Source organism: Acinonyx jubatus, chromosome A2 (assembly GCF_027475565.1).
Source record: "Acinonyx jubatus isolate Ajub_Pintada_27869175 chromosome A2, VMU_Ajub_asm_v1.0, whole genome shotgun sequence".
NCBI lineage: Eukaryota > Metazoa > Chordata > Mammalia > Carnivora > Felidae > Acinonyx > Acinonyx jubatus.
The window spans coordinates 156,820,803-156,841,405 of record NC_069383.1 but is presented as its reverse complement, the minus strand read 5'-3'; the positions used below and the strand labels follow the sequence as shown (position 1 = coordinate 156,841,405).

Sequence of the window (20,603 nt, the reverse complement as noted above, 5' to 3'; positions counted from 1 at the left end):
AGAAGGCTCCAGGCTAGAGCCCCACCAAAGGCCTGATTGAGTGGAAGAGCTGGAGCCCATCCACCCCCACCCCCCACGAGGAAGATCACCCATAATGCACAGAAAAGAGAGGTCACAAAGAACTGCCAGAATGCAAAACTTTATTTAACTGGTTTCAACAACAACAACAACAACAACAACAACAACAAAACGAGTGGATACACCTAGAAACATGGACAGCATCTCCCACCGCAGCAGGCAGGTTGGGGAAGGTAGGCAGGAGGGGTAGGCCCAGGGTATTCCCCTCTGCCCAGCAGAAGTGGAATCCCAGGGAAAGGGTCAGGTTCCCTCCAGCCAGCTGTGGGCCCTGAGGCTACCGCATTCATGGAAGCCCAGGACAGCAGCTGAGGGCAGGAGGCTGGGCAGCCAGGGGCCAGGCCTGGGGGAAGGTGGACAGAGTGGTCCTAGGCTGACATCACCAGGGGGGCGTCATGGGCTGAGGGTTCTGCAGATATGACATCACCACGGCAGAGATGGACAGCCTGGGACAGGAGACAGGTGTCAGTCCAGGAGGGGTAGGCTTGGGTCCCCCACTCCCCGTTAACTCAGGAGCCCTCCTTCTCTAGGCTCAGACTCACATGAAGCTACTCATCATCTGTTTAGTGTCCTCAGAGCTCCGGGAGTTGGCAAAGCTGATGAAGGAACAGTAGACGGCGACCCAAGCGCACCACTTCAGCTAGGGAAAGGTAGGTGGGTGGGTGGGATTTGGTCAATGAAAGGCACACCAATGACCACCCCACCCCACCCCACCCCCGCCCCCGGGGCATTACCAGGCACTGGTTCCAACCGACTGATTCCATCTGAAGCAGCTTGGACCTTGCCCCCAAGAGTCCCTCAGTCCCATTCCCCCTAGCCTACTCCAGGCACCCAGTGTTTGGTCCTACTCTCTCAGCGTGCGTCTCTGACCCCTCCACATACTCTCAGGCCCAAGAAGACTGGCCTCTAACACACCTCATGATGCTAAGAACCCCATCCTTTCGAGTCCCCTCCAAACCGCTTTAAAACCTGGCCCCCACCCTTAGACAGACTTCCCACGTACCCACCCAGACCCCTCGCTTCCCTCACGTCCTCGCCTTGCTCAGCCCCGCCCCCCGGCCAGGCCCCGCCCCCTCGGCAGCAGCCCCGCTCCGTTCCGAATCCGCTGCCCCCACAGGCTTCGCTGTCGGGCGGAGCTACGCCGAAGGAAACTCGGCGGCGCCCACCTTGAGCATGAGGCCGCACATGCTGAAGATCATGCCGAGCAGGTTCATGTAGTCTGGCGTCGGGTCGTCCAAGGCCGGGTTACACTCGCTCGGCGGGGGCTTGTACCTGCGGCAGGGTCAAGGGTCAGAGGCACTCAAGTCCCACCGCCGAGATGGACAAGCGCTTCCCTGGGCCTCGCCCCACAACCCGAGCCCCGTTCCCATGACGTGGGGGTCCTCACCTCAGCACTTTGTTCGGCCTCCGTGGGTCCGACATATTGTTAGTGGACATGGCAGGTCGGAGGTCGAGCCCCTTCCGCTGCGGGAGTTGCAGTTTCCGGCGCGGAAACGGAGGATGGCTTTTGGAGTAGCACCCACAGACTTCGAGCTTCCGTTCCCGGCAGCGGGGGCCAGGACTCCTCCCAGGCAGGGGACAGACAATTAGAAGAGACCAAAAATGTTCCTTGACAACAAAAAGTGGGGAAAGAAACCTGGACGCTGGAATCAGGCTCCAGTATTCCCAAAACTATCTTCAAGAAGCCAAACATCCGAACCGGAAGTGAGAGACAGGAAGTAGACCGCGGAAGAGCACAAGGTTACATCCAAGCGTGGGTTCCGAGGGCTCGAAATCTTCGTTGCCAACCGATTTAAGGCGGTGGGGAAGGGTCCTGACACAAATGGCTTTCCCTGCGCCCAAACCGCGGGGTCCGGAGCTGCCGCAAAAACGAGTGAAGACGCTGGACTGCGGGCAGGGGGCAGTGCGAGCTGTACGATTTAATGGTGAGCTCCCTCTTCATTCCGTGTCCTCCTGCCTCCTGAGGCCCGCGGCCCTATAATCCCCTCCTGGTGTTCCCCAGTGGATGGCAATTACTGTCTGACGTGCGGCAGCGACAAGACCCTGAAGCTGTGGAACCCGCTGCGGGGGACGCTGCTGCGGACCTACAGTGGCCACGGCTACGAGGTGCTGGACGCGGCCGGGTGAGCTGGGGGCCAGGCCGCGATACGGGTGCCGAGGTCGGGATACGACGTCAACACTGACCTTCCCTCCTATGCCGTCTAGCTCCTTTGACAACAGCAGTCTCTGCTCCGGCGGCGGGGACAAGGCGGTGGTGCTGTGGGATGTGGCATCAGGGCAGGTCGTTCGCAAATTCCGGGGCCACGCGGGGGTGAGTACGAGCAAGAAGAGGCCTCATTAGGGCGTGGATGACGGAGAGGACCCGCATTATTATGTAGCTGGTGACAGGGAACCTTTCCACCCCTACCCACTACAGAGCAAGCATCCTTTCCCCATGGCCCAGCATGCAGTTTCCCCAGAACCTTTCACCTCCCCTGTCTCTAGCCTTTGCCCTTGCCTTAACGTGCATTGGAACCCGGAACCCTGCCTTTATCCCAGTCCTCCAAAGTCCAGCCTCCTCTGAGTGGCAATTCCTGTTTCTCAGAAGGTGAACACAGTCCAGTTTAATGAAGAGGCCACGGTCATCCTGTCTGGTGAGTCTGGGGCCTAGGCAGGGTGCTGCCCCTGCAGCCCAAACCTGACCTCACCGTCATGCTGGCCTCACAGGCTCTATCGATTCTAGCATACGCTGCTGGGACTGCCGATCTCGAAGGCCTGAGCCAGTGCAGACGCTGGACGAAGCCAGGGATGGCATATCCAGTGTGAAGGTGTCGGACCATGAGATCCTGGCAGGGTGAGTGGAGCCAGGACCTCACCCCTCCCGGGTGCCACGGGGGATCACCGCTGCCTCTCTGCTTAGATTGTAAATCTCCTCTTCTCCGCTCAGCTTACAGGGCCCTGCACAGTCTGGTCTCTGCTGGTTTTTCAGCTTTTATCCATTCTTGGTTTCATTTCTCTTCATGTGCTAAGGACGCTCTCACCCCAGGACCTTTGCCTTTGCTCTTCCTTTACCTGGACTCCCTTTCTAATTACTCCTAGTGTTTTTTGAGCATCACCTGCATGTGATTTAGTCAGTGCACACACAGCAGTGAATGAAATCGGGAAAAATCCCCACCCACAGAGGGTTGGTATTCTAGTTGCTGGAGGCAAACAATTAAAATTCCCAACCCCGGGTGCCCAAGTGTTGCCACAACCCAGAGGAGTGCCGTTCCCCCCTGTGGGGGCAGTTGGGGCTTCCCACCCTATTGCTGGCCTGTTCCCACACGTCTCCTGGACCACAGATGTTTGTCTCCTTATCCTTCAAGTCCTAGTTTAGAGGTCACCTCCTCGGGGAGTTCTTCCTTGATTACTCTCAGTCAGTGGGGCTCTACGATGGCAGAAAGTGCTCCTGGCTGGGTGGCAGCTGTGTCCCAAGGACTAGCCCAGAGAGCATGCTCAGTCGGTATCAGAAACAGGTGGAGTGGGTCCCGATTGGCCCTGGGTGTGTAAGTCTCAAAGCCAGCGTCTCGGAATTACACTCGTGAGTTCACTTTAGTGCATAGTTTCCACGGCTAGCCTTGAGTGTGAGCATGACAGTGAAGGGTACACAGGAAGGGCAAGCCCAGCCTTGCCCCCAGCGTCCTGGCAGGGTCAAGGAGGGTACTGGGACTGGAGCCATGGACCTACTGGCCCCGGGTGATGCTTCAGCTGCATCCATCCTCCTGCAGTTCCGTGGACGGCCGGGTGAGGCGCTACGACCTGAGGATGGGGCAGCTCTTCTCAGACTACGTGGGCAGTGAGTGTGGCCAGGCTGTGGGGCAGGCAGGGAAGGCGGGGGCAGCAGATGGGGCCCTGGTCTCACTCACCCGCACCCCTCCCCACCTCCCCCCCACCCAGGCCCCATCACTTGTACCTGCTTCAGCCGGGACGGGCAGTGCACCCTGGTGTCCAGCCTGGACTCCACGTTGCGACTTCTAGACAAGGACACCGGGGAACTGCTGGGCGAGTGAGTCCTCAAGGATGTGGCCCCCACCCCACCCCCAGCCCCGCCCAGCCCCCAGCCCCAGCCCCTTCTGATCCCACTGACCCCTAGGTACACGGGCCATAAGAACCAGGAGTACAAGCTGGACTGCTGCCTGAGTGAGCATGACACACACGTGGTCAGCTGCTCCGAGGACGGGAAGGTGTACTTCTGGGACCTGGTTGAGGTGAGCCTTCTCACCCCAGCTCTGTACCAGGGTGCCTCCATCACTCCCACACCGGGAAAAGGCAATGCTGTTAGAGCTGGGAAGAGTGAGTGGGAGGATGAAGCAGGAAAGACATTCCCGGCAAAGGGAACTGTGTGCTTAGGCTTGGAGGTGTGGCCCACGTTGGTCAGGAGATACAAGTACTGTGGGGTCGCGGCGGCAGCTGCAGGGCCAGGTTAACCAAGGCCACAGAAGCCAAGCTGAGGTGGGGCTGTGGTTCAGGAAACCTGAGCTATCTCTGAGCATCCGCACGGTTCCCAGTCCCAAACCCTGTGAGCCCTGTCCTGATGTGTCCGGTGGGGATGTCAGGCTGGGAACAGACAGTTCTGGCCTAATGGGGTCAGGGCTGAGGCTTGGCCAGGGAAAGTAAGCCCCCTAAAAGGATGGAGGAAACGGAGGGCGGGGGCGGCGCCTGGGAACTAAGAACACACCAGTGTTCTGCCTACTTCTCAAGAGTCTGGTAGACAGGAAGTCACCCTGAAGGGAAGGGCACACGAAGGGACATGTTTGAAGTGGGAAGAGAAATCTGGAGCCTGCTCGAGGGGCCGTAGGTGTTGAGCGATGACTGTAAGGTGATGAAGGAAGTGAGCCCGGAGGCTGCCCAGTGGGCCAGTAGAGCCTGGACGGTGGCAGCGTGGGGAGAGAAGCTGGGAAGAGACTCCAGATTGGAGCAAGGTGGTGGCTGTGAATGTGGAGAGCATCCGCAGTCTGGACGTGGTCTAAAGGCAGGGCCAGGAGCACTTACTGATAAAGGGGTGGGAGGTGTGAGAGAGAGAGAGACCCCCCCGGTGTCTGGCCCAGCACCTGGAGGGATGGAACGCCAGACGGGTTCATTTTGGGGCAGGTGAGGTTTGGGTGCCGGGGAAGCGATCCGAGGCAGGTGGCTGGAGGTCAGGGGAGAGACCTGCCCCGGTAACTGCCCCCCATCCTTCCCTCCACAGGGTGCCCTGGCACTGGCCCTGCCCGTGGGTCCTGGTGTGGTGCAGTCGCTGTCCTACCACCCCCTGGAGCCCTGCCTGCTGACCGCCGTGGGGGGCAGCGTCCAGTGCTGGCGGGAAGAGGCTTATGAGGCGGAGGGTGGCACGGGCTGAAGCCAGGGCACCCGCCGCCACCAAGGGCACAGACTCCAGGCTCACAGAGACCATTTATTGGAGACCCGCTGCTGACCAAGGAGTGAGGGGACAAGTGCACGCTAATAAATAGAGGAGGGGAGGCTTCGCTGGTGCGGTAGCCATTCAGTCCTCATTCTTCTCGGGCGTGAAGGCGTCCGACTTCTGGGCGAAGGTTTCGGCCACAAGCAGGGGGAAGACCAGGGAGGCATCGGCATAGACCTGCAGAGGGGACCTGGGTGAACCGCGGGGCCTGTGACCGCATTCTGGGAGACTGTGCCCTGCACCCCAGCTGACCACCCTCACCTTGACAGGCTGTGCGTCCACCCGGATCTTGCCCCAGGAGACTGCTTCATCTGGCCTGGCACCAGAATCCGAGCCGTCGAATTCCTGGGCCGTGTTGATGTAGACAGCATAGTCGGCCCCGTTCCGCTGTGGGGAGGGGCGAGGTGAGCTGGTCAGGCAGTTACTGGAGACAGGCAGGCAGAAAGACACGGACGCAGGGGACTAGCTAGAGGCGGAGGGAGGTGTTCTGCATGAAGGAAGCCCTTAGTGGCCCCTTGCTTCAAAGGAAAGGCCCATGTCAATGCGTGGCCAGAGCTGCCCCCAACCCACCTGCTATCTAGCAACTACTCCCCTGCATCTGTTCAGCAGGGACTGCCACCAAATATACAGAAGACTCCCATCCTGGTCCGGGTCCCATCACTGCTTACCCAGAACCCGCCATTTGTTCCCCCCACAGAAGCCAGAGGGTGCCTGTGAGGACCCGAGTGGTGGCCCTGGAGGCCTGACTGGTTATTTACTTCCCGTTCCCCTTCACTGGCCTCCTAGGTGTTCCTTGACTTAAATCAGGCACCTCAAAGCCTTTGCGCTGACTGTTTTCTCTGCTCACAAGTTGGATTTCCCAGAGCTTACCTTTTCTGAAGCGCACGCCTTTCTCTTGCCAATTGTCATCCCTCGTTTTTTCCCATAGCAGTTTCTGCCACCTGACGTGCATGGCCCTGGTGTGCTGCCCTTCGCCCTGTCTAGAACCTCACTCCGGGAGGGCAGAGATTATGGCCTGTCTAGTCCACGGTTGTCTCCCTGGCACATGGCACAGACGTGTCTGCATGGCAAGCCCAAGTGCCACCCTCGCTAGGGACCAGGTACTCTAACCCCACTCACCATGAGGTTGGCGTTGGCGATGTGGTGCTTGACCACACCCCCGCCCAGGATGATCATGCCGGTGCGCTTGGCAAAGATGGCCTGTGTGTTGATGAGCCTCAGGTCTGGGAGGAGAGCACCGTGGTCAGGCTATGGGCCCAGCCAGCCCTCCTCCCCTGCTCCTCCGTGGCCCCAGCACCTCACCCTCAACGATGTCCAGGACCAGGCCTGGCTTCTTGTAGGAATGGAAGAAGATCATGTCGCCCAGGGAGCCATCTGTGAGCGCTGGGCTCAACACGGGGATGTGGTTCTGGGAAACGAAGACAGGAGAGCAGCTGGGGCTCAGAGCCCAGGGTGGGCAGGCTGGTCCCCATCCCAGTGGGATCCCCTCCTCTCTGCCTGATTCTGGGCAGAGTGCTTAAGTTCCCTGGGCCTCCGTTTCCTCAACTAAAGTGCTGAGGCGGCACCTCCCTCACAGATGAAGAGGCATACGGGATGAAACCCAAGGCAAACGCTAAGGATCGTGTCTGACAAAGACTGGGAGCTCTCCTTATTCCGGCTGCTGGAGCTCAGCCTCTGAGGAGCGTGGGACCATGTGCCCTGCCCCACGAGGGTTTCGAGGCACGACCCCAGCTGATCCCAGGTGGTCTAGGAATAGAGCCAGGATACCAAGACCACACTCTGGCTGTGCAACCTCAGACAAACCACCTAACCTCTGCATCAGGTTCTTCACCTAAAAGTGGAGATGACGAAAACCATTCTGGCTCCCCAGGTGGCTATGAAGATGAAACCAGCTAACACATGCCCAGGCCTGGTATCTGCCCCACCCAGGCCCTCACCTTCTGGGCCCAGTAATACACGGATTCTGGGTTGTTGATCTCCTTGCCCAGCCGGGCGATCATCTTGGAAGGTGTCCACTTCACACCCTAGGAGGAGACATTGGCTTCAAGCAGCAGTGCCTCCCCTGACTCCTACCATGCCTGCCCCCAGGTCACTCCTGCCCCACCTCTGTGTTCTGCTCCAGCACCATCTGGTCCAGAATGGGCATCAACCAGTCCTCAAATTTGCAGTAATTGTCATTGGGCACCAGTAGGTTTCCAATCCTGCGAACATGAGGCATGTGGGCATCGGGTCCCAGGACCCTCAGCCCATCTCCCTTGCCCAGCACCACTCAGGGTCTCCACCTGTTGATCCCGTTCTCACGTAGCTCCTTCCCCCTGAGACTGAAATCGCCCAGGTACGTGGGTGCCAAGCACTTGATGAAATCTTCCTCCACACCGCCAGCTGTGGTCACTAAGACGTCCACCTGCAGCAAGTCAGTGAGGTTGGCCCGGGAAGGGGCCTGTCCTCATCCCAGGCATGGCTTGTAATTCCCAACTCTCACCCAGTGACCCTTGGGGGAAGCTCTACTACAAAACAAAATTAGATCGTGTCCCTCTGCTTAAAACTGACTCTGTGGGGGGCACCTGGGCGGTTCAGTCAGTTAAGCGTCTGGCTCTTGATTTCAGAGCAGGTCATGATCTCACAGTTCATGGGTTCAAGCCTCACATTGGTCTCCATGCTGACAGTGGTGAACCTGCTTGGGATTCTCTCTCCTCTCTGCCCTTCCCCAGCTCACTCTCTCTCTCAAAATACATAAACTCAAAAAAAAAAAAAAAAAATGACCCTGTCTCCCTATGTCATTTAAATGATTGATAATCTTGCCCCTAAGACCAAGGCCACAATCCCACCAGGTCCCTACCATGTTGTGCTGCACGAGGTAACGGATGGTCTCACGGAGGCCTGAACTGATGAGATTGGATGTGTAGCCCAGAAAAATGGTGCAGCCAGTAAGTGGGCGGCGACTCTGGGTCAAGTCTGCATGATGGTCTTCATCCTGCGACAGCGGCTCTAGTTTCTTCTCTATCTAGATGGAAAGGAGGGGTCAAGTTACCCTCACCCTCTGACCCCAAACTAGCCGGAGGACTCGCCCCCAGGTTCTGCCCACTCAGGGATGGGGGACCACTTCTACCTGGAATACCTGGAACCAGGGAACGAACGTCCCCTGTGCAGGCTCCTCCCCATTCACAGCCCAAATCTCAGGGCACACGCTCAGGTTTTACCCCTCTTTCAAGGAATTGGAGAGCATGACCTTTGCAGGCCCGGCCTCCTTCCCTATCGGAAAAAGCAAATCCGAGCTCAGACTGCGTCCTGACTCAGGCTCCTCCTCAACTGCACCGTCCAGAACTCTCACTGGTCACCTATAACCTGCCCCCTATCTAGAATCATTGGGAAAGTAGGACGCGATGAGGGTGCAGGAACAATGTCCTCTTCCCAGCGCAGAAACTCCCGCCCGGAACGGGCCCTGCCTCTCTCCACCTATTGGGCCGCCCAACAGAGGACACTCCTCCTTCTCAAGGGAGCCCCCGCCCCCTTCAAGTGCTGCATTGCTGCTACTGGTGGCCACGCCCCCTCCATCCAGGAAGTCCCGCCCCAGGCATCACCATGGCGTTGACTTGCTGCACTGCGCGCCCGAAGTTGGTGGCCTGGAAGCCAGTGGTGCCGAAGGCCTCCAGTAGCGCACGGTAGTCCACGCCGCGGTTGAAGTCGTAGCCTCGGACTTGGGAGCTCTCGGACGGCAGCGCCGAGCTGTGCTTCAGCACAGCGGCCAGCGCCGCTGCAGGTGCCTCCCCCTCCGGAGGACCCTCCATGCTCCTGCGGCCGCACTCTCAGATCACAGCCACCCCAGGCCAGGCCTCCAGCGGCCTCGAAACGCGCTAAGCCCCGGCACGCTCTTCTGTAAGACAGCGCAGGAAGTAGGGCTTGGGAGAACCTGCCGAAGGGGACGGGAAGTTGCTTGGTCACATGACTCTCTGTGACTTCCGTAATCCAGGACGCGTCCATCTTTGCGCGTGCGTTCCGTAATACGGAAGCCGCGAGGAGCCGTTGTTCCCTTTCACCCCTTGTCAGCCCGAGATGAAGAGTCCTACTTTTACTGCCGCCTGCTGGACACCCACCGCGTTGCGCGGCGCTCTCCCGTTCCTTTCTGTCCCGTTGGGGGAAAAGGATGGCTTCTTAGACGTCGCCCTTGGACAGGATTCGAGTCATCAGGAGATGTCAGATAGTTTCTGCCTCTGGGCGTCTCTCATCAAACGGTTTAGTGATCCCTGTTCGTGCCTCACAGGTCTCCAGAGACTCCACAAGCTACCTAACCCTCTGATCTTCCCCTGGCAGCAGCGGCTGTCGCTTCTTCCGGGAAGCCTTCCCTGACCTTCCTCAAAGTAAGGGACCTCCTCTGGGATCCAAGGCTGACGTCTCCCTCCAGCAAGGCTGTGAGACCTTCGAAGGCGGGGTCTGTATCGAATGGGTCCTCAGAGCCCTGGACGGGGTCTGGTCCAGGGGGATTCTTTTAACAAGTCACTCTACAATTTATGGAGTCTGTACTATACGTTGAGCCCTGTGTGTGGCGCGGCAGCTTTATCAGTGAATGAGATGCACGCCCTGCCCTACTGGAGTCCACAGTTTGGGGAGCTAGAAAGGTAACAACAATAGCGGTAAGTGTTATTGAGGATTCAGAAATGATGATGTGTCTTTGAATTAGGGATGGATGGAGGGGTAACCGGTGGCCTTATTTGCAGGGACAGGTAGTTAGGGAAGGACACCGAGGAGGTGACATTTGAGCCAAGGCCAGAAGGCCAAGAAAGTCCCCATATGTGAAGATTTGGGGAGGCCGTTCCCCCATCGTCCCCCGTTGGTAAAGAAACCTTTGCCAGTGCAAAGGTCCTGAGGCCAGAGATTAGCCTACTTAATTGGAAGAAGAGACCATCTTTGACAGTCTCCACTTGGATCTCAAACTCACCACCTCAGTCCCTCTCCTCCTAACTCTGATCTCCCTGAAGTCTTCCACACCTCAACAAAGAGCCCTCAACTCAGCAAAGGAGCGCTCCACACACCTGGTAGGTTCAAAACTGGGGAATTGAACTTGATGTCTCCCCTTCTCTCACACCCACATCCATCCCTCAGCACAGCCACCAAGTGCTACCCACAAAGTAGGTCCCAAATCCAGGTGCTTTTTTTTTTTTTTTTTTAAATAGACTTGACATAGCACATTATATTAGTTTCAGGTGTGCAACTCAATGGGCATTTGTATCCAGGTGCTTCTCGTTCTCAGCCTCCACGTGGGGCTACCTTCCCTCTGATTCATCTTCCAGCTGTGGCCAGAGAGCTCATTAAACAGAAGCCAGATACATCATTCCTTTTTAAATGTTGTTATTGTTTAGAGAGAGACAGCGCGAGAGCGGGGGAGAGGGGCAGCAGGAGAGAGTGAGAGATCGAATCCCAAACAGGCTCCACGCCCAGCGCGGAGCTCAATGCAGGGCTTCGTCCCGCGACCCTGGGACCATGACCTGAACCGAAATCAAGAGTCAAACACTCCACTGGCTGAGGTAGCCAGGCGCCCCCACCAATTCTTTTTTATTGTGGTAAAATGTATATAACAAAATCTATTATCATAATCATTTTTAAATGTTTATTTTTGAGAGACAGAGCAGGAGACGGGCAGAGAGAGAGGGGACAGAGGATCCCAAGCAGGCGCCGCACAGACAGCAGAGAGACCTAGCTGAAGTGGGACGCCCAGGCGCCCCTATTATCATAATCACTGTAAGGCGTACGGTTCCATGGCATTAAGCACATTCACACTGTTGTACAAACATCATCACCATACATTTCCAGAACCTTCTCATCTCTCCAAACTGAAACTCTGCCCCAGGAAACACTAACTCCTTACCCTTCCCCCCCCCCCCCCCCCCGGCCCCTGGTTTCCACCATCTGCTTCCTGTCTCTATGGATTTGACTCCTCTAGGGACCTCACATAGATGGGATCGTGCATTATCGGTCATTTTGTGACTGGCTCATTTCGCTTAACATAATGTTCTCAAGGTGCATCCGTGTTGTAATGTGATTTTTTACCAGATCCCGCTGGATGCCTTGAGAAGGGCGGTGGGGAGCAGGGGCAGTGGGGAAGGGACGAGCAGGGGAGACCAGAGCAGAGGTAACTGCACAGGTCCGAGCCGGCAGAGGTGGGCGCAGGACCTGGGAGATGCCAACAGGTGTGGAAAGAAGTGACCAGACTGAGAACCTAATTTCAAGTTGATCTGAGAGTTCCTGGGAAAGGATCAGAAAGGGGACACCAGAAAGGGAGGATTGAAGGGGTTCAAGATTTGGGCCAGGGCAGTTGGGTGGATGGTGGTGAACTTGGGGGCAGAAGATCTGGGGGGGGGGGGGGGAGAGGATAATCTGGAGCCCAGCTTTGGCCGAGTTAGATGAGAGACCCCCGAGACATCAGTGTGACCGACTGAAGAGCAGGAAGCTCTTTGGGCAGCTCTGAAATCAGGGACGGGGCTGGGATGGGGACAGGTGGAGCCATCAGCATAAACAAGTGGATGGAGTAACCTATGGGTAAGATCCCGGGGGTGAGTGTAGATGGAGGGGGAGAGGCAGGCCCGCACCTGAGCCAGGGTACACTCTATACACGGTGGGGAGCAGAGGCCGGGAACCCCGCCTTCCCCTTAGCCAAGGTGACATGTGACACCAGTGCAGCCACTGGGCCCCCTGGGGCAGGGACCCCCCTCAGCGGAGGCAGCTGCTGCCGCTGACATTTCACTCCACGAGTGTCCAGGCTTCAAAGTCTCTGCAGGGGTGGGGGAGGAGAGGAGGGGGCTGAGAGGCCGGGCTGGCAAGGGAGGGAGCCAGAACCAGGCTGCTGGAGGATTGAGCCTCCGGGAATCCGCCGGAGCCCTCAGCTGAAGTATGTGGTGCTGACGGGGCTTGGGGAACCGCCACCCCCTTCCCACAGTCCCCAGAGGACGCAAGAGGTGGTTGAGAGACTCTCAGGTAGCCCCTAGGGCTCAAGGTCTGGAATCGAGCCCACTGCCTATGACCCTGCTCGCTTTCGTGCAGATGTCCAGCAAGGTGGCCATTGGCAGCGACATCGGGCAGGCCCGCCGGGCTGTGGAGCAGCTGCGGGTGGAGGCGGGCATCGACCGCATGAAGGTGAGGATCAGGGCGGCACGGGCGTGTCCGGGAGAGGGGGCGGGCGGACAGCCCGGGGCCAGCTGACAGGCCGGCCTGCAGGTGTCCAAGGCGGCCGGCGACCTGCTGCAGTTCTGCACGGAGCGGGCCAAGAGCGACCCCTTCCTTGTGGGCATCCCGGCTGCCACCAACCCCTTCAAGGAGAAGAAGCCCTGTGCCATCTTATAACTCACGGCCCTGACCGCCCAGGAGGCCTCAATAAAAAGGAAGTGAATGATCCTCGGGACGTGGCTTGGCCAGGCTTCACGGGGACAGAGGGGGACCACAGACTCGCACCCCCCCCCACCCCCCGCACACCCGGCCCAGCCTCCCTCCCCCACCCACCCCAGGGTCAGGGCCACAACAGCACACACACCTGGACTCCCGGATGGAAGGGCGTGCACCGCCCCCACCCTGCACCTCTGGGGCAGCAGTAGCAGATTCCCCCTCCCACTGCACGAACACACCTAGGGTCAGGGTCCCACTCTACATGCCGACACACGTCACACGCGCCCACAGGTGCCATCGTACAGATGTGCGCACGCCCTCAAGGGCCTCCTCCCTCACACACACCCACATCCGCCAGCACACAGATGTGCACAGACAGGGTCACCTCCCTAGTGACACCCGGACACACGTGATCACAGAAATGCACTCGAGCGGGCACAGGTGCCCGCAGACGTAAGTAGTGGCTGCCAAGGCTTTCACGACCGTCTCGCAGACCCCCCCCCCCCCCCGCCGCCCCGCCCCGAACAAGCACAGGCAGAGCCCTCGGGTGACACCAGTACATCAGGTTTATTTCTCCTTTGCTCTCCAGGGAGAGCAGGTGTCCAAACCGTAACAAAAACTGGGCCCAAGGGAGGGGAGCAAGCAGTCCCCTGGGTGGGCCTGAACAGCAACCTCACCTTCCCTGGCGTGGGGCGCAGCCCAGGGACACTGCCTAACTGTGGCCCGGACTCCTTGGGCCCCAGGCCTTTGGGACAGGGCGGAGGCGGCACCGGCGTGGGGGAAGGTCCCCCGAGAACAGAAGCCCTGGCCCAGCCTGCGGGCCGGCAGACCCACATCCACATCCACGTCCGCCTGCTCAGGCCTGCAGCCGCCAGACCTCCAGCGATAGACCCCCAGAGGCAGCTACCACCAGGTTGCCCTCGGCACAAATCTGGGAGGGCAGGGACAGAAGTAGTCAGGGCCGTTCTGGGCAGCTGGGGAGGGTGCACAGGGCAGGGCCTTACCCCGTTTAGCACATTGTTGTGGCTTCGGGTGCAGATGGTCCTTGGTGGATCCGTGGGCACGTGCACCTGGTGAGGGGCGATGGGCAAAGGTCAGGAAGTGCACCTCTGACCGGCGGGGGGGGGGGGGGGCGGGGGCTGGAGGGGGGGCAGGGAAGGGAGGGAGCCTGTCTTGGGGCCTCACCCGGATGGTCTTGTCGGTGGACGTGGTGTACAAGGCCCCCAGTGAGTGTTTGATGCCTGTGATCTGAGACCTGTGGCCCACGTCAAAGGACTGCAGAAAAGAGGAACAGGTGACACTCAGGTAAGGGCTCTCCCAACGCCAGCCCGACAACCACCCAGGGGTCGAGAAGTAGGGAGGAGGCCCAGGGACGGTTGGGCAAGGGGCAAGAGCCCCGGCAGACCCGGACGAGTTGGAAGCAGCCACTGTGGTTGGCGAAGACGTGCAGCAGGCCCTGGTTGTCACCAGCCCAGAGCTGGGGCTCCCGGTAGGACATGCAGAGCAGGTAGGAATCCAGCTGTGGGAGGGACGCGGGACACGGCAGCTCAGGCCAGGCCAGGCCGCAGCCCCCGTCCCTCCAGGCCGCAGGGGAGGGCGCACCTGCAGTCGCTGCAGGACGCTGTTGGCCCGGCGGTCGAACACCACGAGTGTGTGGTCCTCGCTGCCCGAGATGATGTGACGGTCATCCGCCAGCAGCGCCAGCACCGCGCTGGAGTGCAGCCGCCTGCTCTTCAGCAGCGCCGGGCCCGCTTCGCGAGTGATGCAGGGAGGAGGGAGACGTCAGAGCCCCTCGGAGGGGGACCCAGGCCGCTCCCCACTCGGCTGAATCCTTGGTCTGCCCCGCCTACCCGCATCCTGCAAGTGGTCCCGTCTTTCTCTTCTGTCCCGTCTGGATCTGGGCCATCCAGGACCCCCAAGTCTCTGCCCTCCCATCTCCCATCGCAACCCCATCTGCTCGCAGTGCAGAGCAGACCTCGGCAAGTCCCAGCATAAAACGCTTCCTCCTGCCGACTGATTGGAGACGAGTCCCACCATCACCCATCACCCAGCTCTGGCTGTGCCTGGGCCAAGAGCCCCAGCCCTTCAAGTAAAAGAAGAATAAATAGACAGACAACAGAAAAGGCTCATATGCTGGGCAGTGTTTATCCTAGGCTTTTTATGTGAACATTTACTCCACCAAGGCTCTTACTGTCATCTCCTCCAATTAACCCTAGGGGGCTGGAGTCATTATCCACATCTTACAGATGGGGAGACTGCGGTTCGAGCTTGAGAGGGAGGAAGTGGTGGACCCAGGGTTCTCGGGGGCTGTTCCACCTCCCACAGCATTGAGGCTCAGAGGCCCCTCCTCCGGAGCCCTCCCATCCTTCGCCGCAGCTGGAGGGGGGCTTCTGCCCCAACACCCGGCCCCCCCCCACCAGTTGCCTTGGCTGCCCCCAGCACAGCCCAGGCCACTCTTGAGTGGTCAGCCTCTGGTTGTGACTATCGTCCCAGCCAGGCTGTGAGGTTCAAGTGTCTCCTTCCCCGGCATGACCCTGGAGACCCCAGGTGGCCCTGCTCTCCCCACCTAGGCCCCAGGGCCCCTAGCCCACCTCTGGGGTCGTAGACGGTCACCTTCTTGTCATAGGTGCCAGTCACCAGGATGTCAGGCCGGTAGGACAAACACAGCACGGCCGCCTTGCCTCTGGGAACACACGGACCGCAAGGTCGGGGCTGCGACTGCGCAGCACCCGGCCCTGCCCCGCCCCCGCTGCCCGGGACCCCACACACTTTATCTCGCCAAACTGCTGCCCGTCTGCCGCCATGTCCCAGAGCTTCACCGTGCTGTCCCAGGAACCGGAGCACACGCGGTGGTCCAGCGCTGCCAGCGACCACACCCAGCCCTGCGGACCAGACCTGCGATCATCCCCCTCTCAGAGGTAATAAAATTTAGGGTCAGAGGACGGAGACAACTGACCCAGGGACCCAGAACAAGTCAGCTCCAAGTAGAGGTTAGGACTTAGGTCCGTGGGTCTGACTCCAGAGCCCAGGGGTACACACCCACACAGAATATTCCTAAATCCCTGTGAGACTCAGCACCAGTGGTGGTTTGAGGCCACCTAACAATGCGATTAAGAACGGGGCCTCCACTAGGGGTGCCTGGGTGGCTCAGGTGGTTAAGTGGCCGACCTCAGCTCAGGTCATGATCTCGTGGTTTGTGGGTTGGAGCCCTACATCGGGCTGCGTGCCGACAGCTCAGAGCCTGGAGCCTGTTTCAGATTCTGTGTCTCCCTCCCTCGCTCTCTGACCCTCCCCCGCTCCTGCTGTCTCTGTCTCTGAAAAACAAGCAAATGTTAAAAAAAATTTTTTTTAATTAAAAAAAAAAAAAAATGGGGCCTTCACTCCGTGGCCTGAGCAAATGAAGTACCCTCCTTCAGTTTCTTCATTGAGAAGATGGGCACAAAAAACAGCCCCTGTCTCAGGAGCTAACATGCACAAAGCACTGGCTGGTGACTAACTCCCCCCCACCCCCCGCCAGACTCTCTGAGGACAGTACTGTAATTGTGTCCCATTCTACAAATGAAGAGACTGGAGCACAGAGAGGTTGCGTCCTGTGCCCAAGGTCACACAGCCAGAAAGTAGCAGAGTGGGGATTTGAACCCAGTAGCCTGGCTCTGAGACCACGCTCCTGGCCACCTGCCTAGACCACCTCAATGACTGGTGGAGGTACCCTCCACAGCCATTTCTCCCGAGATGCCAGCCATGCTCAGAGCTTTGTGATCCCCGCCGGCAGCCTCGTAACTGCCACCTGCCGTGCCCTGTGCCTCTCAAGGTCTGCCTGACGACCACCGAGCGCCTGTGGTGTGTCCCAGCCTAAGCGAAGCTCTTAGTGTGCGTTCATCCCATTCATTCTCATCCGGACCCCACACAAAGTAGAAACGGAGGCCCAGAGAAGCCCTACGTCTCATCCAATGTCACAATGTCAAGATTTAAATCTCTGAGGTCCAGTGCCAAAGAAAACTCACGCCCTTAGCCACGGCGCCCTACCCAGGCTTCTCCCCTCTTACCCCTGTCTGGCTTCCTTTTTTTTTTTTTAATATTTATCTATTTCTCTCTCTCTCTCTCTACCTGAGAGGGAGAGAGAGAAAGAGCTCAAGGAGGGGCAGAGAATCCCAAGCAGGCTCTGTGCTGCCAGTGCAGAGCCCAGTGAAGCTCAAACTCAGGAACCGTGAGATCATGACGAGCCAGAATCCAGAATCGGACGCTCAACCAACTGAGCCCCCCAGGCAACCTCCCCCCCTTTTAAAAATATTTATTTATGGCCTCCCAACCCCTCACCTTGTGGGTGCTGTTCTTCTGGGTGCCCAGGGCCTTGACTAGAACTCGGCTGGGCTCCACCCCGAGCTGCCGCAGGTCCCACAGGTTGACGTTGCGATCTCGGGAGCCTGACAGACAAAGCGTCCCACCCTGGGAAGAGAGTGAGGTGGTGTTGTCGGGGTCACCCAAGCCCACCCCTGCCTGCCCCCCACCGCCCCTGCTTCACCTGGAGCAGCAGCACGGAGTCGATGGAAGCAAAGTGTCCGTCGGCCAGGCAGAAGTACTCAGCCCAGCGCCCGTCCTCGGCCCAGCGCGACAGGTGTTGCTCCAGCTCAATGCAGGCCGTCGGCCAGTCAAAGTCCTCCTCTGTGGGGCACCGTGAGCAGAGTCCCCAGTGGGCAGGAATCCCGACATCCACACCAGCTCCAAGCCCACCTCTGGCTTCCGGGAAGCCCAACCTTCACCAGACTTGGAAACCGCCCCCCCTCCCGTCCCCGCCCCGGGAGTCCTCACCCCACCCAAGGAGGCCCAGGATCTAGCTTTGGGACCACCAGCCCACCAGCCTTCCAAGCAGGTCTAGAACAACTCACCCCAGTTTCCAAAAATTGGGTAACTGGAGACTCAGTGCCACTTTCCCAGGCCTCAGCAACCCCCCCCCCCCAACCCTGAGGATAGTAGCCTCAGGACGTTAAGGTCCTGCCTCAACCCTCAGGCTAAGCCTCCAAACTAGGACTTTCTGCGTCAATGATCTTAACCAGACCCAATGAAGCGTTGTCAAATTAGTGTTGTCAAATCTGTAAACTTGGGAGCTCTGTCAAGATGTAGAACTCAAGCCCCAGGTGCAGAGAGTCAGTGGTATAATGGGGCTCCAGCAACTATGTTTATCAAGCTGTTCAGAAAAGTCCCATCAATTCAAGGTCACCAAAGCTGTCTTATCCCCCAGGGACCAATGACCTCAGGGACAGGACGAATTACCACCAGCCCTTGCCTAAGATCAGGCTAGACCCTGGGCTTGGGGATCTGTGATTGTGGGTATCCTAACCTCTAAACTCTAGATTGGGTTCAAGGGTTGCGGGCTCTGGACCTTTAGACCATTCCTCACTCCTACCTAGGTCAAGAGTCTAAGAGTGAGGGGCTTTGGATCACCAGTTGCTAGCTCAGCGTCTATACTCAGAGGATTCTTTGGCTTACCCTGAGCCCCCAAGAGAGTCCAGAAGCTGAGACTTCAAGTCCCTGTGTCAACCACCGGACCCCAAGCCTGAGGATCCTTGGGTCCTGAGTTCAGGGACCCCAAACCCCCAGGATAAATCTCCACAGCCCCGGAACCCCAAGCATCTGGTTCACGGTCTACCCGGAAGGTCAGGGGCTTTGGCACCATCGGTAAACTACCTTAGCCTCCACCCAAGCCGGAACAACCAGGAAGCCTGCTCCAGGACTCTGCTCACAGCACCCCAGGTATCTAATCCCCTGCCCCAAACCTAATCTGGGCAGCTGACCCCGGCCCCCCAGGCGCGCGCACCTTCCACCACTGGGTAGGGCGCGCGTACGCGGCGCTGCGCGCGTAGTCTCCAGGTGACATGGTCACGCACGAGGTCGCGCAGCGTGTGGCACACGCGCGGCAGGACGTGGAGCACCAGACGCGCGTCTAGGTAGGCGCAGATCTCGAGCAGCAGCTCCGGAGGAAGGCTCAGCAGGCCCGGGACGCCCACGGGCGGACCCTTGGACGCCGCCCGCGGCTCCAGGGCGCCAGGGGACGCGACCGGAGCCGACAGCAAAGGCGCGCGCGGGAGCGCCTGCCCGACTTTCGGCGGACTGAGCACGCGGGCCACGTAAGCCTCGGCCTGCGCGTCGGGGTCGGGCTCCGGCTCCGGGTCCGAGTCATCGTCCCAGGCGCGGGGATCGTCGCGAGGCCCTGGGGGAAGCTCCATGGCGACCGAGTGGGCGCGGCCAGCCCGGCCCTGTCAGCCGACGGCCCCGCGTCCCGTCTCCTAGGCAGCGCGAAGGCACTTCCGGCGCCGCTTAATGATGTTGCAGCGCCGACCGGAAGCGAGTGGCGCGCGCGGAAACCGGCCGGACCGTAGGACCCCACTGTTTTTGAGGGCTCCCACGGTACAGCCCCGTGGGCCCTGGGCTGGAAAATGTAGATTCCTGCTCCCAGCGTTTATTAAACAGGCATCTGTGGCGGTCCTGATACAGACGGCCAGCCGACTCCGGTTTGACGCGGCCCGGCCAAAGGCATCGCTCACAGGAGACACTGGGCTTAGAAATGCAGTCTCTCTTCTGAGTTCAAAGTCTGGGGCTTTTATAGGGACTTCAACTCGTGTCTCTCCTTCCGGAGCCAGAAAGGTGCAGTTGTACTGCAGAGTCCTCTGTGAAACAAATCTCTGAATTCCCTATAATCGTTATTTCTCTCTTACTTACTGAAAGCCTCTTTTGAGCCAGGCGGTGTTAACCGAGCCACATAAATATCCCAGAGCACTTGCTGTTTTTCTCTGCCTCACTCTTTTTTAAATGTTCATTTATCTTTGAGACAGAGAGAGAAAGAGACAGTGCAAGCGGGGGAAGGGCAGAGAGGGAGACGCAGAATCGGATGCAGGCTCCAGGCTCTGGGCTGTCAGCACAGAGCTCCATGCGGGGCTTGAAATCAGGAGCCTCGAGATCATGCCCTGAGCAGAAGGCGGATGCTTAACCGGCTACCACCTTCACAGTGAGGCCTCCCCACAGTACCCTACGGTAACACTGACCATCTTCCCAATGTTCTTTCCCCTCCCCTCTTTTTCTCTATGGGACAGATCACTGTTGCACTGCTTACCTCCTGTGCCCTCGCTAAAAATGTGTGTTGAATGGATGCTGGATGTATGTCCGTGTCCGCTTTCCTCCCCCAAGATGATGCACGTGACTTTGGGCCCTATTGAGGTTGCAACAAGATTGTATTCTGAGGCTGTGTGTCCCCAAGAGCTTAGCAGTTTTTCATTTGCCTCAGTAACTGTCACTCATACTTACTTATTACACCTCCAAGAGGCCTGGTGCCGAGCTTTTTACAAAAACATCTAACCTGCCCCATGACCCGGAGTTGTGGGGTTAGGCGGAGAGGAGTGCTGCAAGGCTTTGCCCCTTAGTTGGGTCTAAGGCGGATGGGGATCTGCAACACTCAAGGCTCCCTTTTACTGAATTCAAGAGACCTGTAATTACATTCTGGAGAACACACTACATGTGTATGTTAGGACATCTAACCTTAGTCATTCGCTTTCACCTTTCCATTTCACTGGGAAGAAAGGTGAGAGGCTCCAGGTACTGAGAAATGTACCCTGTTAACGGTTACCTACTTCCCTACTCCGCCAATGATTTCCTGAGTCCTGTGCATCCCTACTTCTAAAGCGGCCCAGGCAAGCCCCTCCACGTCTTTACTGCCAAAGCCGAGGATACAGGAGGCTGGATG

General features: G+C 58.6%; 5 protein-coding genes across 23 annotated transcripts; 2 read left to right on the top strand and 3 right to left on the bottom strand.

Annotated features, from left to right (window-relative positions):
* Positions 1 to 123: 123 nt before the first annotated feature.
* WDR83OS (WD repeat domain 83 opposite strand) lies at positions 124 to 1,620 on the bottom strand. The gene is made up of 4 exons (XM_027050042.2): positions 1,463 to 1,620; positions 1,242 to 1,347; positions 618 to 715; positions 124 to 521 (listed from the first exon to the last, which is right to left on the bottom strand). Exons 1-4 carry the CDS (start codon positions 1,510 to 1,512, stop codon positions 455 to 457), a joined length of 321 nt encoding a protein of 106 aa, XP_026905843.1. The 5' UTR covers positions 1,513 to 1,620; the 3' UTR covers positions 124 to 454.
* Positions 1,621 to 1,724: 104 nt separating this feature from the next.
* Positions 1,725 to 5,570, top strand: WDR83 (WD repeat domain 83). The gene is made up of 9 exons (XM_053219846.1): positions 1,725 to 2,000; positions 2,078 to 2,198; positions 2,281 to 2,386; positions 2,660 to 2,708; positions 2,782 to 2,908; positions 3,822 to 3,889; positions 3,991 to 4,099; positions 4,187 to 4,301; positions 5,282 to 5,570. The coding sequence occupies exons 1-9, from the start codon at positions 1,898 to 1,900 to the stop codon at positions 5,429 to 5,431; spliced, it is 948 nt and encodes a 315-aa protein (XP_053075821.1). The 5' UTR covers positions 1,725 to 1,897; the 3' UTR covers positions 5,432 to 5,570.
* DHPS (deoxyhypusine synthase) lies at positions 5,473 to 9,621 on the bottom strand. Of its 6 annotated transcripts, XM_053219844.1 has the most exons (10): positions 9,076 to 9,190; positions 8,632 to 8,746; positions 8,334 to 8,494; positions 7,777 to 7,898; positions 7,599 to 7,695; positions 7,432 to 7,518; positions 6,797 to 6,902; positions 6,614 to 6,717; positions 5,756 to 5,881; positions 5,473 to 5,684 (listed from the first exon to the last, which is right to left on the bottom strand). In XM_053219844.1, exons 2-10 carry the CDS (start codon positions 8,654 to 8,656, stop codon positions 5,583 to 5,585), a joined length of 930 nt encoding a protein of 309 aa, XP_053075819.1. In that variant the 5' UTR covers positions 8,657 to 8,746; positions 9,076 to 9,190; the 3' UTR covers positions 5,473 to 5,582. The 6 variants fall into 6 exon arrangements, with proteins under 6 accessions (XP_053075819.1, XP_053075816.1, XP_053075817.1 ...); XM_053219841.1 differs by lacking the exon at positions 8,632 to 8,746 and having other exon boundaries at positions 9,076 to 9,621; XM_053219842.1 differs by lacking the exon at positions 8,632 to 8,746 and having other exon boundaries at positions 5,473 to 5,671; positions 9,076 to 9,621.
* Positions 9,622 to 9,782: 161 nt separating this feature from the next.
* Positions 9,783 to 12,880, top strand: GNG14 (G protein subunit gamma 14). 6 transcript variants are annotated; one of them, XM_053219848.1, is made up of 4 exons: positions 9,881 to 10,527; positions 10,852 to 11,016; positions 12,530 to 12,622; positions 12,704 to 12,880. In XM_053219848.1, the coding sequence occupies exons 2-4, from the start codon at positions 10,942 to 10,944 to the stop codon at positions 12,827 to 12,829; spliced, it is 294 nt and encodes a 97-aa protein (XP_053075823.1). In that variant the 5' UTR covers positions 9,881 to 10,527; positions 10,852 to 10,941; the 3' UTR covers positions 12,830 to 12,880. The 6 variants fall into 6 exon arrangements, with proteins under 6 accessions (XP_026905847.1, XP_053075823.1, XP_053075824.1 ...); XM_027050046.2 differs by lacking the exon at positions 10,852 to 11,016 and having other exon boundaries at positions 9,783 to 9,923; XM_053219849.1 differs by lacking the exon at positions 10,852 to 11,016 and having other exon boundaries at positions 9,881 to 10,110.
* FBXW9 (F-box and WD repeat domain containing 9) lies at positions 11,170 to 19,092 on the bottom strand. Of its 9 annotated transcripts, none has more exons than XM_027050037.2 (10): positions 18,684 to 19,092; positions 17,391 to 17,530; positions 17,186 to 17,314; positions 15,638 to 15,777; positions 15,460 to 15,551; positions 14,471 to 14,619; positions 14,274 to 14,387; positions 14,054 to 14,143; positions 13,873 to 13,938; positions 13,659 to 13,799 (listed from the first exon to the last, which is right to left on the bottom strand). In XM_027050037.2, the coding sequence occupies exons 1-10, from the start codon at positions 19,090 to 19,092 to the stop codon at positions 13,725 to 13,727; spliced, it is 1,404 nt and encodes a 467-aa protein (XP_026905838.1). In that variant the 3' UTR covers positions 13,659 to 13,724. The 9 variants fall into 9 exon arrangements, with proteins under 9 accessions (XP_053075815.1, XP_053075813.1, XP_053075811.1 ...); XM_027050038.2 differs by having other exon boundaries at positions 15,638 to 15,750; XM_053219840.1 differs by lacking the exon at positions 13,659 to 13,799 and adding an exon at positions 11,170 to 12,260 and having other exon boundaries at positions 14,274 to 14,619.
* Positions 19,093 to 20,603: the final 1,511 nt, after the last annotated feature.